Here is a 15,733-nt window from a genome sequence, read left to right on the forward strand (position 1 = left end):
TAATTCAACTATTTACAATTTAAGAGATAAATTTATACCTCATAAAATTGTTTTCCCAAATAAGTATCCCCAGTGGTTTAGTCCGGCTTTAAAAAAAGTGTTGAAAGAAAAACATAAGTACTTTCAGAAATATAAAAAGTATGGCTGCCTTTCTGATTTACAAACTTTTTCATTACTTAGACGGAGAGCTAAAATGTTAGAGGAGATTTGTTACAAAAACTATATCAGCAGAGTCGAAAACGCGGTTGTAGATAACCCAAAATATTTTTGGTCATACACTAAATCGCTCAGTAAAGGATCTCAGAGTCTCCCAGCTGTTATGAAATATGATTCTACTCAAGCCGATACTGGTGAATCTGTTTGTAATTTATTTGCCGATTATTTCAAAACTACCTTTCTCTGCAGTAGCTCAAGTGGCGTTCAACCTATGATTGAACCTACCGCTACTAGCACTAGCATATGCGACATTGAAATTAACTCTAACGAAGTCCTTAAACTGTTAAAGTCTGTTGATCTTAACAAAGGGGCAGGTCCCGACTTTATACCGCCTATCTTAATTTCAAATTGTGCTGAAAGTCTCGTTAATCCCCTCTGTGTTATTTTCCGTCGATCCCTGGCTGAAGGCACTGTCCCTAGAATCTGGAAATCTGCCTTTGTTACTCCTGTGCATAAGTCTGGTGACCGTTCTAACATAAAAAATTATAGACCTATATCGAAGTTATGTATTTTTGCTAAAATACTAGAAAAAATCGTCCATAGCCAAGTTTATTCATCTCTTAAAATATCTTTTATCACCGAACAACATGGGTTTGTTAAAAATAAGTCTACAGAGTCCAATTTATTAATATTTTGTGATTATACTTCACGTAACATGGAGTCTGGTGGCCAAGTAGACACCATATATACTGATTTCAGTAAAGCGTTCGACAGAATAGACCATCATATACTAATTCAGAAGCTATTAAATTGCGGCATCCACGGAAATCTTTTTAGATGGTTCACTTCTTATGTGCAAAATAGATCTCAATCGGTTGCAATAAACGGTTTTACTTCATCCTGGGTTGGCATTCCTTCCGGTGTGCCGCAAGGATCTTTGTTAGGTCCTTTACTATTTGTCATTTTCATCAACGATATCCACTGTATTTTTAAACACTCTCATTTTCTTCTTTATGCTGATGACACTAAAATATATAGAGCTGTTAAGAATGTTAACGACTGTTTGTTATTACAGGATGACCTAAATAGATTTTCTAAATACTGTATCGAAAACAGATTAGACCTTAATGTTGCAAAGTGTCATACCATGTCGTTTACCTCGCAAACCCAACCCAATCTTGTTCAACTACACACTTAACTCAACTAGCATCGCCAATTCACATTCAACCAGAGATTTAGGTATTTATCAAGACCCCAAGCTTCTATTTGATAACCATATAAACAAAATAGTACAGAAAGCCTCCAGGTCTCTAGGCTTTATCATGAGATCAACATCAAAATTTAAAAAAGTAAAGCCTATAAAAGTATTATACTGCTCGTTTGTGCGATCTATCCTCGAATATGTATCCGTTGTGTGGAATCCTTGTTACGACATCTACATTAAACGAATTGAGTCCATTCAAAGAAAGTTTTAAAATTCCTTCAATTCAAAACTAAAACTACAGACTTGTGTTATCGTGACAGGTGCGTAAGACACCATTTTCTTCCCCTAGATTTGAGAAGAAAAATCACTGACTTAGTCTACTTAACTAAAATCTTAAACGGATCTGTTGATAGCCCGGAACTGGTTATGAATATTAGTTTTCGTATCCCCAGAGCTTCTTCTAGACACTACCGACCTTTGTCACTTCCACCGACCAAAACCAACTATCGTCAAAATTCATACTTTGTCCGAGCTCCGAGATCAATGAATGAACTGTGTCATAGCAACGATCAACTGGATTTACATCTAATGAAACCTGCTACAATTAAAAACCTCATGGCATCTAGTTTCTTTGCTCCCCTGCCTGCAGAAGATTAGCATAGGTTTAATTTTAATTTATTGATTTAAATAAGAAACAAATTACTTCTTTCTTTTCTCATAGCATGTTTTGGCGTCTGTAAAGTCTTTAATTTTGTGCTAACCTGTAATATGACTACCTTTGTATCCTGTCTGTGGAAACCTGTAATTGGCTTCCCTGATACATATTTATGTCAACCTAGTTTTAGTTTATTAAGCTGTTGGTTTTCCGAATAAAATAAAATAAAATAAAAAATCTCAGTGTAACATTACGTTTTCGAAAAAGTGATGTGATATAGCATTACTTTTTGAAGCACTGTTTCGCGCATGTCTACTACACTGGCCGTATTGTGCATGAGGAAGTTGCCTCGCGCGTATGCTCGCTCTGTGTGGACCCGGCTAATGGCCAAGTACCAGTGGTGTAGGCAGAAATCTTTGGGAGACACATACTAACCAAACCAAATACTAACCAAAGTATCCTTTGACCCCAGCGTGGACAGCATGAACCTAAAAGACCTAGGGCCACATTATTCATCAAAAGGAAAGGTACGCATTGTCTCAAATGACATGTACCTACTAACCAAAGTAGGTTTTTCCCTTTTTTTCATAGCTTTTCATAATTCATTTATTGCTTATACAAGATTTTTAAGTACCTATTATATACCAAGGTATTATTAAATAAAGACTTATTCTAGGACTTAAAAACTACCACACACTAACAATATTAAAACTTCGATACTCCTTTAAACACCTTTTTTTTTCGTTAATTTCTAGGTTGCACTCCTGTGCTTAAATTAAGTTACTTTCTCAAAGACACCGGTATTCTAATTAACTCCATTTCGGAGATAATCAATAATTTATTTTTATTTCATTAGGCCCCTATTAACGTGTACACTTACCTTACGGTCTATTTACATATTGATCAGTGTTTAGTAAGAGTTAATACATTTGCTGCTTAACGCAAGTGCTATCTAGAACGTTCGATGTTCGAAATGTTATTGATATGTCGTAGTTTTCAAATCTTTGGTCGAGTTAAATAATAACGCCCGTATTTCAACAACGCTATACACCATTTAATTACTTTTTATAAAAAAGTATACTCATTTTTGAAATTACAATATGACATTTAGGTTCCTTAAACATACTTACCCCGAAGTTAACTGATTCAATAAAAAAACAGTGTATTCCCATCTGTGTCCGCCTGTGTATGGCGGTGGTCACGTGAGGCGGGCACAGATGGGAATACACCATAAAACACAGTGTATTGTAAAGAATCCTTTGTTTTCCAGTGTTGACAGCATGAACCTTGAAGACCTAGGGCCACTGGGCACCTTCAACAGCCAGGGCAACCTTGTGGTGCTCTCTCCACCAGATGTCTCGGAGGAGACTTTGGACATCGCCTATGCCATGCCCAGTGTGCCTAGTGTAGAGGACATGATGCCGGTAAGTATGGAGTTTAGACTTCTTTTTTCATACTAATTATTAGGAGATCCAAACGTGCAAATGGCATGGGATTGGGCATATCCTCAGGAAGCCACGTATCCAAAGTGGCCCTGACCTGGAAGATGCCCAGAAAACGAAAACATGGACGCCCTAAATTTACTTGGCGCCGTTCCGTTGAGCAAGAATTGGGTGTATTGAGGATGGGATGGAGGATACCCAAGCTGCCCAGGACCGGAGTCAGTGGAAGAAAATCGTACGAGCCCAACACCCCAGCAGGGGGTAACAGGATGGAAGGAAGAAGAATTAATAGGCGATTATGATTGCCCTAAAACTTGGCGCTGTTCCGTGGAGCAAGAGTTAGGTTTATTGGCGATGAGGTGGGAGGAGGATACCCAAATTGCCCAGGACCGAAGTCAGTGGAAGATTATGATTCGAACCCCAACAGAGGGAGGTTTCGAATCTTACACGGAACAGGCGTGTCGACACAAATAGTCATATCGGAAGGACATTGCCGCGCGAAGCATCACTACTGCATGCAGTATCCTGCATCCTGCCTTTTCAATTTATTTTAATTCAATTTTCTTTTTTTTAATGCACTCCTCGGATCAGCCTGTCAGTGTGATTTGTTTGCAGGCAGGCAAGCAGTTGTGCGTGATGAATGTTTGAGGTTCTGTGAGAAGATGGATGCACGCCCTTCTATAGTTTAAAATGTGCTAATTATTTATTTTAATTTATGATAAAGTGTATATAGTTCAGTGGTTAGGTATTACTGTTATCTTGATTAAATATTTTAAAAATCTTAGCCTGTGTATGTGCCTTGCCAGTATATTTTCTGATTGGGTTTCTAGAAAATATTTGCTTTTGTACATATAATTTGCCTTTTCTTGTATGTATATTTTTCGTTTTCATTGCAACACTGTGATAAAAAAAAATGGTTGTCTGTAAAGTCGGTTTACTGACGATAGTTGAACGTGACAACGTCATAAGAAAATACTGATGGAATGGTTTCATTTCTCAAAAGAAAATTTTAATTTTCTTTGTTTGATAGATATTTTGTATGGATATATTTCACTTCATACTTGACGAAAACATGTAAATGTATTATTGTATAGCAGCTGTCCACGCGGACGCATCGCTCACTCAAGTAGGAGAGAGACAGATGTCGAACGCTGCCGAACGCGGAGGCCGATTGTGCCTCTTTGTCGCTCGTTGCGCGCTCTCGCTTGCACTTCAAGCCTTAAATGGAACGTCTCAGAGCGAGGTAACGTCGCATGCGTCTTGTTTTTTCGTGCGTGCATCCGGCTCCATCGAATTATAAGACGTTGTCACGTCAAAAAAATGCAAAGCAGAGGCCGCAACATAAGAAAGAAGATTTAATAACTTCGGAATTTAAAAAATAAATAAACACGGGACCAGCATTGTAGGTAGGGTCACTATCTATAGGCTGTTATCGATTTGGTTAGGCCGTTGCGATGTAAAGGTCTATGTAGCACAGGTCCCTGAACCACCGACGAAGTTCACTAATACTGTGTTACATGTTTATATGTAGTCCTTATACCCAGGTGTCGCCGCGCGGCCCGCCGGCGCGCACGCCGTTCCCTGGAGGCCTGAACTTCGTCGTCGAGATCAATGCTGCAGACACCAACCGCAAGAAGTACTTGGTAAGTTGTTCTAGTCAGTAGTTACTTCAGAAACTTTAGTATTTTGTCTGGAATTTCATTCAGGAAGTGGCATTAATCAGTGATGGCTTATACTTCATTTTTGTTCCTTAGACGTAACTGCACAAATTTAATACGAACACTATTTTGCAAGGATCGGAACCGGTTTTTCGATAAAACTTCGAAATAACCATATATTTCGGTTTATTTTATACTACAAATGTCGAATTCTATTGTGTTTTAGATAACGACTTATTATTAAATTGTCCAATTAGAAATTAAATACCGTTTTCTTTCCCATACAAAAAATACCGGTTTCCGATCCCTGCTATTTTGGAATGAAGTAATAAGTGATGCTAGTTAGATTTTTTTCATTATTAAACTTTACACTGCATAGTGATTGACAAAAAAAATTCTTGATTTTTATTTCAATCTATTTTCAAAATTTTATTTACTAAAATTTGAAAGGTTTGGGGTTAATTTAATAAAATAGGCAAATTTTATATTCTAAATCTGTTTTTTTTAATGCTCTTAATCTTAAGTCAAACAATGGAAATTAGCACTAAAGTGTTACTTTCCAGTACTCGCACCAGCTCAACCGCATCTACGTGGACATCAAAACCAACTTCCCAGTCCAGTTCCGCTGGGACTTCGAGCGAGCGGGCAGCCCCATGTTCGTGCGCGCCACCACCGTGTTCTCGGATGATGCCCAGTCCGAGAAGAGAGTGGAGAGATGCCTGCAGCATACACATGAGAGCGCTAATGCTGGTGGGTATATTTTAACCTATGACATCAATATATGTATAAGCCCAAAATACATACGAGTAGTCCCATGTTGTCAGGCATAGCTGTTTAAATCGATGAAAAATGGGGTGAAAAATAAATTTCAGATTCCCGCTACCATCCGCTAGTATATTAATTATTTATAAAGAATATTTTGTTAATACTAGCCTCTCGATTACACTGTTGTATGCTAAGAAGTCGATAGAAAGTTTCAATCCCCTTTTTACCCCATTAGGGGTTGAATTTTCAAAAAAAAATTCTTAGTGGAGCTGTACAATATTTCAACGAATAAAATATTGTAAGTATTCAAATTTCAAGTTCCCTTTTTAAAGTTAAGGCTGTGTGTTACTTGTCTTCTATAATATATAACGTGACTTTTATGTGTATATTTAAATGGGGATAGATTAAAAGTAACTAGAAATGCTAACTCATTTCAATATGACCAGGCATAGACCCGACCATAGTGCAGAACGTGCTCCACTCGTCGGCCGCGCCGGGCACGCAGGGCGTGTACTACTGCGGCGCGGCCTGCCTGCCCGACTCGTGGTACTCCGTGCTGCTGCGCGTCGACGGCCGCCCGCAGGAGCCCTGCTCACACGCCTACCAGTTCGTGTGCAAGAATTCCTGCTCCAGTGGGATCAATAGGCGGTCTATCGATATCATCTTCACTTTAGAAGATCACACGTAAGTTTATCATTATAGATAATAAATTGGGACATAGGACATTATTACACAAATTGACTAAGTCCCACACGGTCAGACAGGTCGTCGAAATTAGTAGTAGCTAATGTTTACAGCGACTCCTATACCTACTTTGAGTAAAATCACTTGCGTTCGTGTTCTACTGCGGAGCGCCCTCGCTCCCCGACTCGTGGTACTCCGTACTTCTCCGTTGTTTTGTGTAACTTCCAGCTATAGTTTTATCCAAGAGAATTGATATGTAATACAGAGAGAGCCTAAGAAAAAAAGCGTGCCCTTAGTTTGACATCCAAAGCAGATGCGCTGTATTGAGTTCAAAGAGTCAAAATGCCTACTTATAGGTTTTCTGTGTAAAATTCTGCCACGCACTCATTCGATTATCTAAATAATGCAACAATCTTTAAACATTTCATTCGCTACGATTTTCTGATATCTTCTTTAATCGAACATTAACGTCATAAATCTTAAAATACTTGCACAAAAAGCTCGATTACTCGTCGTCATCCCAAGAGGTACAGAGCAAATCGTGCTTTGGTGTAAGCTATTAACCTCACAAACGCCGAACTTTTCTCGGAAGTTTCAAGTGTCAAGCGACAAGTGCTGGAATACTATCCCACCACCAATACGAAGAATCAAATATAAACCGTATTTTTGATAAAAACTCAATACCTATAGATATATTTACACTGCAAAATATTATGGTCTTAAACGGAAACTTTAACGTATTACTTAATGAACAGTCTAAATAAAAATTCCTTAAACAATAATTAAAACCACCTAATAATATTTTACATAATGAATAATAATAAGCTATATTTTAGACCATAGCATTTGACCTGTCGAAACAAAGTAAAATGAAATAATGGTATTTATTTAGTTGCGCTATTGTTTTAAATTTAAGTTATAATATCGGTCTTATATCTACCTAACAGTCTAAATCGGCATGTAACTAGTTTATTCTGTGCAGCATTTCTAGCGTCATTACTCTTTTAGGTTCTGGCAGAATTACCAGCGTTGCGGGTCTCCGCAGCTTATATACTTTTGCCAGCGCCTATTCTTTCCACCACACATGGCTCGAATCATTTTCATACTTGTTTTTTTTTTTTATATATTTGTTAGGAATTTAAAACATTGCATGTTTCTATTTAAAAAAAAATAATGTCGGCAATTAGAGCCATGTTTATTTTCGTTCACTGACTGCGTCATATAATTGTCAAGCGTCAACTTTTGACAATCAGAGTTATCTTAAAATGTGTGGAGTGTATAGCGTCATCTCGTTTACCTGTTTAAATTCCAAAGCAACGAAATTGACCCAAGGGCCTACCGATTAACAGGCCGCCGGACGGTATCGGCCTGTCAGTTGTTGTCGGAACTGTTGTTAACTTTTTGTTCTCACTGATAGGCCGGTATCGTCCGGCGGATTGTAAATTAAGTGGGCGCCTTTAAGAGGCTGTCAACACCCAATGTCCTGAAACTGATGTTACTTAAACAGTTTTTTTAAGAAAGAATATTTGTTTTAGTGAAGTAAGAAAAATTATGTTCATATTAATTATATTTCAAAGAGACCGTGGTCGTACTCGATACATGATTGAACGAAATCGGCTCGATAGAAAATAATTGCAAGATTGGTCTTAAAATCACAATTAAACGGTTCCATGTCTTATTGTTCTTGACTTAAGGGTCTGCAATTAAAATCACAATTCAAAACATTTATATCCAAACCGCCAACGAGTAAAATATTACACTAATAATCCACTTTTTTTAATTTAAATAATTTTCTTATTATTCCCTCGCCCAGGCCCAGTAACATGCGACAGTGCTATCTCATTTACTCCGATACAAAATAGACAGTGTGCGCGCTTTAGGTATTGACAGCCTCTTAACTTTGCCAAACTGTTTGAATGATTACATTGTGTAGGAATATCGGTAATCAAGCAATTCACTATGTGGTTTGTTCGCGAAAGCTCGTAGCGTCCGACGGGTGCGCGCTTCCCGCAATTTCCCCAAGTATTTTAATATTAGGCGAAGGCCGAAGACAGAGATGCAGGTATCCTACTCGATCAATGTTAGGTTGTATCCTCGGAATAGTTTAGAGGCTAGTGATCCATGCGCAGGGGCCAGGTGTACGGGCGGCAGGCGGTGGGCGCGCGCGTGTGCGCCTGCCCGCGCCGCGACAAGCACAAGGACGAGGGCGCCGCGCGCGCGCCGCCCGGACAAGCGCCGCGCGCCGCCCCACACCCCGCGCCGCCGCGGGCCAAGAAGGTCAAGGTGGAACCGACGACGACGTGCTGCTGCTGCGCCCGGTGAGTATGCCGTCACAATAGGCGCGAATTTGGCACGTCGAGTTGCGGAAACCCAGCCCGCGAATACGAATCAGGGATCGGAAACCGGTATTTTTTGTATGGGAACGAAAAACGGTTATTTTTCGTTCTTTGTTAATTATTTCATTTCTTGATTGGGCAATCTCGTAATACGAAGTCGTTATCTAAAAACACAACCGAGTCTATATTTGGAGTATAAAATAAACCGAAATATATGTTTATTTCAAAGTTTTTCCAAAAAACCCGGTTCCGAATCCCTGATACGAATAACAAATAACGAATGCCGTCACACGAGCGGGACCTGCCTCGTGATTGGCGTATCCGCCCGCTATATCTTTGTTTACAATATGCCTAAGCAGACGCTTAAAAATGCGTAATTTGCGTTCGTGTACGAGTTTTTTTAAAGTGCTGGTCCATCTACACTAACTCTGTAATAGGGCTGCACCGATTTAATGACAAAGTGCCCCCTGCCCTATATGTCATAATTCCATACGAATTTGATATATATGTAGCATCTCCACTCTTGCTAGTCGGTCTTTAATTAGCTCATATGTAACGTTTCATAAAAAACACAAATAAGCTTTAAAAACTTGAACTCATTTGACATCTATACGATAACTACCTATAGGAGCCGTGCGCGTTGGAGTGTCTGCCATCTTGTGGCCTAAATCGGAAACATAAACTTTACATTGACACTTCACGCCTAAGCAAGTGCCGCCCTCTACAGTTCACGCCCGTTTTCTTATGCATTGTAGGTTTCTGCCATCTTGTGGGCTACATTGGAAGCTTAACTTGACATTTAAACTTCGCGCCAATAAACAAGGGGCTGTGCTGCCCCCTACATTCCATGCACGCTCCAACTGACCAGAATGCTCACTAAGCTAAATTCCTAATTAAAATCCTCTATCCTAAACACAGATCTGAGACCTTTTAAGTGTGTCCATCTTACAGACGTGCATCGGCGTCATCCCGTATCTTGATTGTTAGGAATAATCTTAACACTTTCAAAACTAACCTCATCTTCGACAGCTACCAATCGTGGGTCGCCGGACCATGATCACCGGTCTTGAAGTCATGCTGAACATGATGGAGGCAGTAGTGGCCAAAACTCCAGAACATGAAGCCGACAAATACCAGAGCTCCATCCGGGCGCTCCGGCTCAAATCCAGGAGCTCCGGGGGGGCTCACAGGCTGAGTAGTCTAATAGTTTAATTTCAGCTCTTAGAAGACAACTGAAGCAACACTTGTAAACTAAATCAGAAAAACAATCGGAAATATGTGGATTTTACCGTTGTTCTTCTTTTTTCAGACCTGAACACACCGGATGCGTGTGCTTAGGCGTGCGCGTGAGCGTTGTAATATACAGATCCTTATAAGAGGTGACACACAGCTTGCGACATTAACCTTTTAGCGCTCGTCTACGCACACGCACGTGGGTTGCTCTGGCCTTTAATGATGTAAATTATAAATAGTGCATCATTTAAAAAAAAAAGGAAATTCGACCGAGTGCCTTAGATGCTAATTACAGTTTTTTTAATTAATTGTGTGCCCATTTTACAAATGCAAAAAATCGTGTCTTCAATATTAACAACTGTTTAGTTAGAGTTAGTCCAAGAGGTCATCCATTAATTACGTCACGCGTTTAGGGGGAGGGAGGGGGTCAAGAAATGTGTCATGGGGGAGGGGGAGTCACAAACTTGTCACGTCCCTTTAACTTTCATTGGTAGCCGAAAATTGTTTTTGATTTTTTTTTCGCAGTACAGCTAAATAACTAGTTTTTGCAATGACATATCGTTTTTATCCGTGTAATTTTTATTCCTAATCAGTTTCGTGTCGTAAATTTCTAATATTACTATTATTAAAAAAATGTTTAATGAAATGTAAAAATTGCTGGTGTGATGAAAAACTGGTCAGAAGTGAAAAGATGGTGGTCAAAAAACTATGAAATTCGTGAGACGTAATTAATGGATGACCCCTAAGACTAAAATTTGAGTGTTATTTTTGAAAAAAAAAACTACTCTGTGTTACACACACTCCGATGATTTTAAACACCATACACATAATTATGTAGGGTTAAATAAAATCGCGTCCCCTTCCGACTTCTGGTAATTTTACAATACAAACAAATTCAATAAGTTCATTGATTGTTGTTCTTGATGAAATTATGAGTTGTATTCGTTTTCGTTGTTTTCTAACTAGTTACCTAAGATTTTGTTGTAGTTTTGTACTACTTTTATAGCATTTTTTATTTTTAAGTCTAGAATTATGGTAATTATAGAATTATTTTGATAATTTCTATTATAGCTACTTCCAGTGCTAAGTATTATTCTTCTTTGTAATTCGTTTTTATTAGATTTTACTTTTTAAATTGTGCTTCCTTCTTATGCACTTTTAGGAAATAATTTGACATTATTAAATTACTGACGTGTTTATTCTGTTTAAAGCAGAGACGCTTTCCATGTAGATTTTCGTTCATTGACCCGCTTGTTGATATCTCTATTGCACTCGCATAATTATACTGCTGTCCTGCCCATTATGGAGGGTAGAGGTAAGGAAACTATGTGCAACATTAAATAGGTGGCGCCACATTACACCGAAATGTCATAGAACTAGTATTTTTATAGATGTGCTATACGCGTGCGCCCGTGAGGGACAGAACATACGCAATGCGACAAAATTAAAAACACGTTTTAACATTCCTGACAACATACCAAAAACAACCTACGTAATTTGGTCGGGTTATTTGTTGCCCTCCCCATTTCATCTATGATACTTTGAATGGTTCATGTAAGTTTATGAGCCACCGGAGATTAAAAAAAATTAAATGAAAAAAAAAAAAAATATTTATTTCGTCGCATACAATGTTCATATAATTGTGCTAGTATCTCTTTTTAAATATTGTAAATACTTGTATTAAGAGAATACTGCTCTTCCACTATTGGTAAGTAACAGAGTTATTTTATGCTATTAACATTAGTTATGGTAACAATTTACAATTATAGTTAGAATTAAAATTGACATTAGAATATCATGTAAAATCAGAGATAAGGAACTATTATTTAAAGCTGAATGCTGATCACTTTGGCAACAGTTCTGCCATAAGGGATTGTTGTCCATTCTCTACCGTCTATAAGTTCTCCCATAAGAGATTATTCTTCATACTGCCCATGATGCCGGTTGTCATGTCACTATGCGAGCTTGACAGCTACGGAAGGTGGAGATAAGGAACGAAATCTTCATGTACCAAAAAGTGTCATCAAAAACTTTAAATTGGTGGCGCTACAATACCTAGAGTACTTGAACAAAAAAATAAAAACATAGACAGCGCAATTCACTCCTTCAATAACGCCTAGGTTCTTAGCTACTCTAGCGCTACTCTGGGGAGATTTGGAACTATTATTTATAGCTGACAGCTGGACACTTGCAACAGTTCTACCATAAGAGATGCCACTCCTCTTAATTCCACACTCCATATTGACAGCAATATAAATATATAATTATGCGCATGCAATAGAGATAGCTACAGGCGAGACAATGTATGAAAGTCTACATGGAAAGCGTCTCTTCTTTAGTTAAAAATTATGAATAATTTCGAACTTATTTCTAACTTGCCTTCGTTTTATAACATTTTGTATAACGTTTTATAATTTCGATTGGTTGAATAATTAATTACTAATAACTATTCGCCTCTCGCTCAATCTCATGCTCGAGAAAGAGGCAAATAGACGCTGCCATTCTATCCCCTTTTACGGACTTGTTATTAAATACACTATGCACTCGCTCATCCGGCACCTAAATTTTTTTCCCTGTGTCGGTTCGTAGGAAATGCCGTATTATTGAATTTGTATGGATATAAAAGCCTTATTGAAACAATTTCTACACCCACTGTAATCCGGCGTTCAGCCGTGTATCGCCGGATTATCGAGCGGGACATCTGAGACGCTAATTGCCGAATTACTGGGTGTGCCGGATTGGCGAACGCTTACTGTAACTTTATAAAAGTGTACTATACTACTTTTTTTTTATTGTACTTATAATGATACCCTAATCTTGATGTTAATATTAATCCTTTGCTATGTTTACATGCTTGCGAAGTCTTATGGCGTGTTTTTACCCCAAGATGGGGACATCTTAAAAAAGAATGTTTCTTGTCTAGTTTTTTTTTTATACTACGTCGGTGGCAAACAAGCATACGGCCCGCCTGATGGTAAGCAGCCTCCGTAGCCTATGTACGCCTGCAACTCCAGAGGAGTTTACATGCGCGTTGCCGACCCTAAACCCGCCCCCCCTCGTTGAGCTCTGGCAACCTTACTCACCGGCAGGAACACAACACTATGAGTAGGGTATGGTGGGTTGGGTATATGTAGGGTATGGGTATGGTAGTTGGTGTCTCAATTGGTAAAAAGTCGCATTTATTTTGTCCCAGTTATCTCCAGTGGTAAGTTTTTAACAGATGTGCTTTATGGAACTAGGTTTTTTACAAGCTTTTATTTAACTTTCAATGTACCAGTGTATACCAAATCTTGCAAGTTAAATTTGAGCCGGTTTCCGATGAAGCTGAAAATTTGCATACAAGGTGATCTGATGATGGAGACTGCAGGTGGCCATAGGAACTATGATAAAACAACGCAATACCTTATTGTGTTTGGGGTTTTCAGAATTGTCTCCAAAAGTTTTACTTGCCTGTGGAAAGAACTTATTTTTTAATCTAAGAGATTGGTTGACTGGTAGAGAATGCCTTAAGGCATTAAGTCCGTCATTTGTACCTTCATGTATTGTGCAATAAAGATTAAATAAATAAATAATAAAACCCCATATTGCGTATCGTACTGAGGCTTGGCAATCGTGTAAAACATGGAATGATAGCTTTAATTCCGTGATAAAGACAAGGTGCATTTGTGTCTGACACTAGTCAAGCTTGTATGGTGTCGGCACGAGAGTTGAAGTCACACACACAACAACAAAATCATGTAGTATGTTCGGAAGAAGAGTCGTGAAATGTATGCCCCATACATACACGACTCTTCTCTTTCCGAACAGACTCTAATATCTGCGAGATTTTTTTTATGGGTTACTATTGATTTGATTGCATGTCGATTTAGAAATTAATATTCCTTTTTCGTAACGATAAAGTAGAACCAAAAAGATGGACCAAGGTGGTTCAAGATGCACCAAAAAGTTTCTTCAAGGTGGGCTTATGTCACTTTACTCATTCATTCAATACCTACCTAATTGCATAAACACAATTAGTACACTTGTGTAGTTGTGTGTGTGTAATTATTCATTTACATTTAGTAAAGACATTGATTAAGATACGTGCACGAGATGGTGCTGTACCGCTCCATAGATTTTGCGGTAACTCGAATCTCTGACTGTCAAAATTTGACGTTTGACAATTCAGTGACCGCAAAACATGTGGCGCAGTACAGCGCCATCTGTTTTAGATGTCAAACTATGGGGCACGGTTTTTTTAGACTTAACCTCTCTCCTGTCGATACCTATATACATTTTGTCTTATCACAGCCATATTTTGCATACGATGTATTTGAAATTGATATACCCCCTTATTCATAAATGTGTACTAAAGTTACGATGCTGCTAATCATCGTTTGTCCCTTTCCGACGTATTGGTATGATGGAAAGGGACAAACGATTATTAGCGGCATCGTAACTTTAGTACACGTTTATGAATAATGCCGCTAATCATCGTTTGTCCCTTTCCGACGTATTGGTATGATGGAAAGGGACAAAAGATGATTAGCGGCATCAGGGCCGGATTTAGGGGAGGGCAACCGGGGCTACTGCCCCGGGCTTCCACAAAAGAGGGGCCCCCACAATAGAGAATTCGGAAAATTTACCATTTTATTTGGAAAAAAATTGGGGCCAGGGGGCCTCCACTCCTTTATTGCCCGAGGCCTCCAGACCTCTAAATCCGGCATTGAGCGGCATCGTAACATTAGTACACGTTTATGAATAAGGGGGATAGAGATTAGGGTGTCAGACTCGGAGAACAGTGACCTAATATAAAACCGCCGATTATAAATTATAACCTAAGTATACCTACTTAAGTACTTTTTTTTTTCATTGTATCGAAGCTCCTGTTTGTGAGATGTTAGAAAGTCCTTCAGGATAATTAATTAATAAATAAATATGCTAAGACAATTTTTACACCTATCTACCTTACCTAGTCGGATACCGATTGCATTGACATATATCTAAGGACGGGCCTTTCGGGCACTAAGAATGATGCAAGTCGTGGCGTTAGACTGCACGATTGGCTCGAATTCGTGTGAGTGACGTGGTCAAAGTAGTTTAAAACTAAGGGCTTTCTTAAAATCTCAACTGCAGTAAGCTGGATATTTTATTCAATGGTGCGTATCAAATAACTGTTACAGCGATGTTCTCATATTGGAAGAGAATCACTTTGTAGTGCCTCTAATTTTATGTAGTTCAGCACAGAAATTTACGTTAAACTTAAAACACGGAATGTAAGACATGTTAAGGTTAGACCAAGCTAATTTGGCAGCGATTTTGATAGCCCAGACTGCAAGTATGTTAAACGTCAAACTTCTGTGAAATTATGACGTTTAAATAACACTTGCACAGTCTGGGCCATTAAAATCGCTGCCAACTTAGCTTGGTCTAACTCTATACTTCTAAACAGATCAGGGGCACTACTTGAGATTACTTGAATTATAGTTTCTGATAATTTGGTTAATCAAGTGTATTGTAAATATTGTTACTTAGCTGTAAGTATCATCATGATTTTTATATTGTGGTGCTATTCCTATATGTAATTAGTTACATAATTATTGTTTAAGTTTTATAATTAC

General features: G+C 38.5%; 1 protein-coding gene across 1 annotated transcript; it reads left to right on the forward strand.

Moving 5' to 3' along the window:
• Positions 1-2,874: 2,874 nt before the first annotated feature.
• On the forward strand, positions 2,875-10,238 carry LOC133529333 (cellular tumor antigen p53-like). The gene is given in 8 exon segments (XM_061867029.1): positions 2,875-3,439; positions 5,002-5,100; positions 5,679-5,865; positions 6,327-6,564; positions 8,694-8,773; positions 8,776-8,882; positions 9,930-10,095; positions 10,210-10,238. Coding segments are annotated over 8 exon segments (1,113 nt in total). The 5' UTR covers positions 2,875-3,232.
• Positions 10,239-15,733: the final 5,495 nt, after the last annotated feature.

Source organism: Cydia pomonella, chromosome 20, assembly GCF_033807575.1.
Source record: "Cydia pomonella isolate Wapato2018A chromosome 20, ilCydPomo1, whole genome shotgun sequence".
Classification (NCBI taxonomy): Eukaryota; Metazoa; Arthropoda; class Insecta; order Lepidoptera; family Tortricidae; genus Cydia; species Cydia pomonella.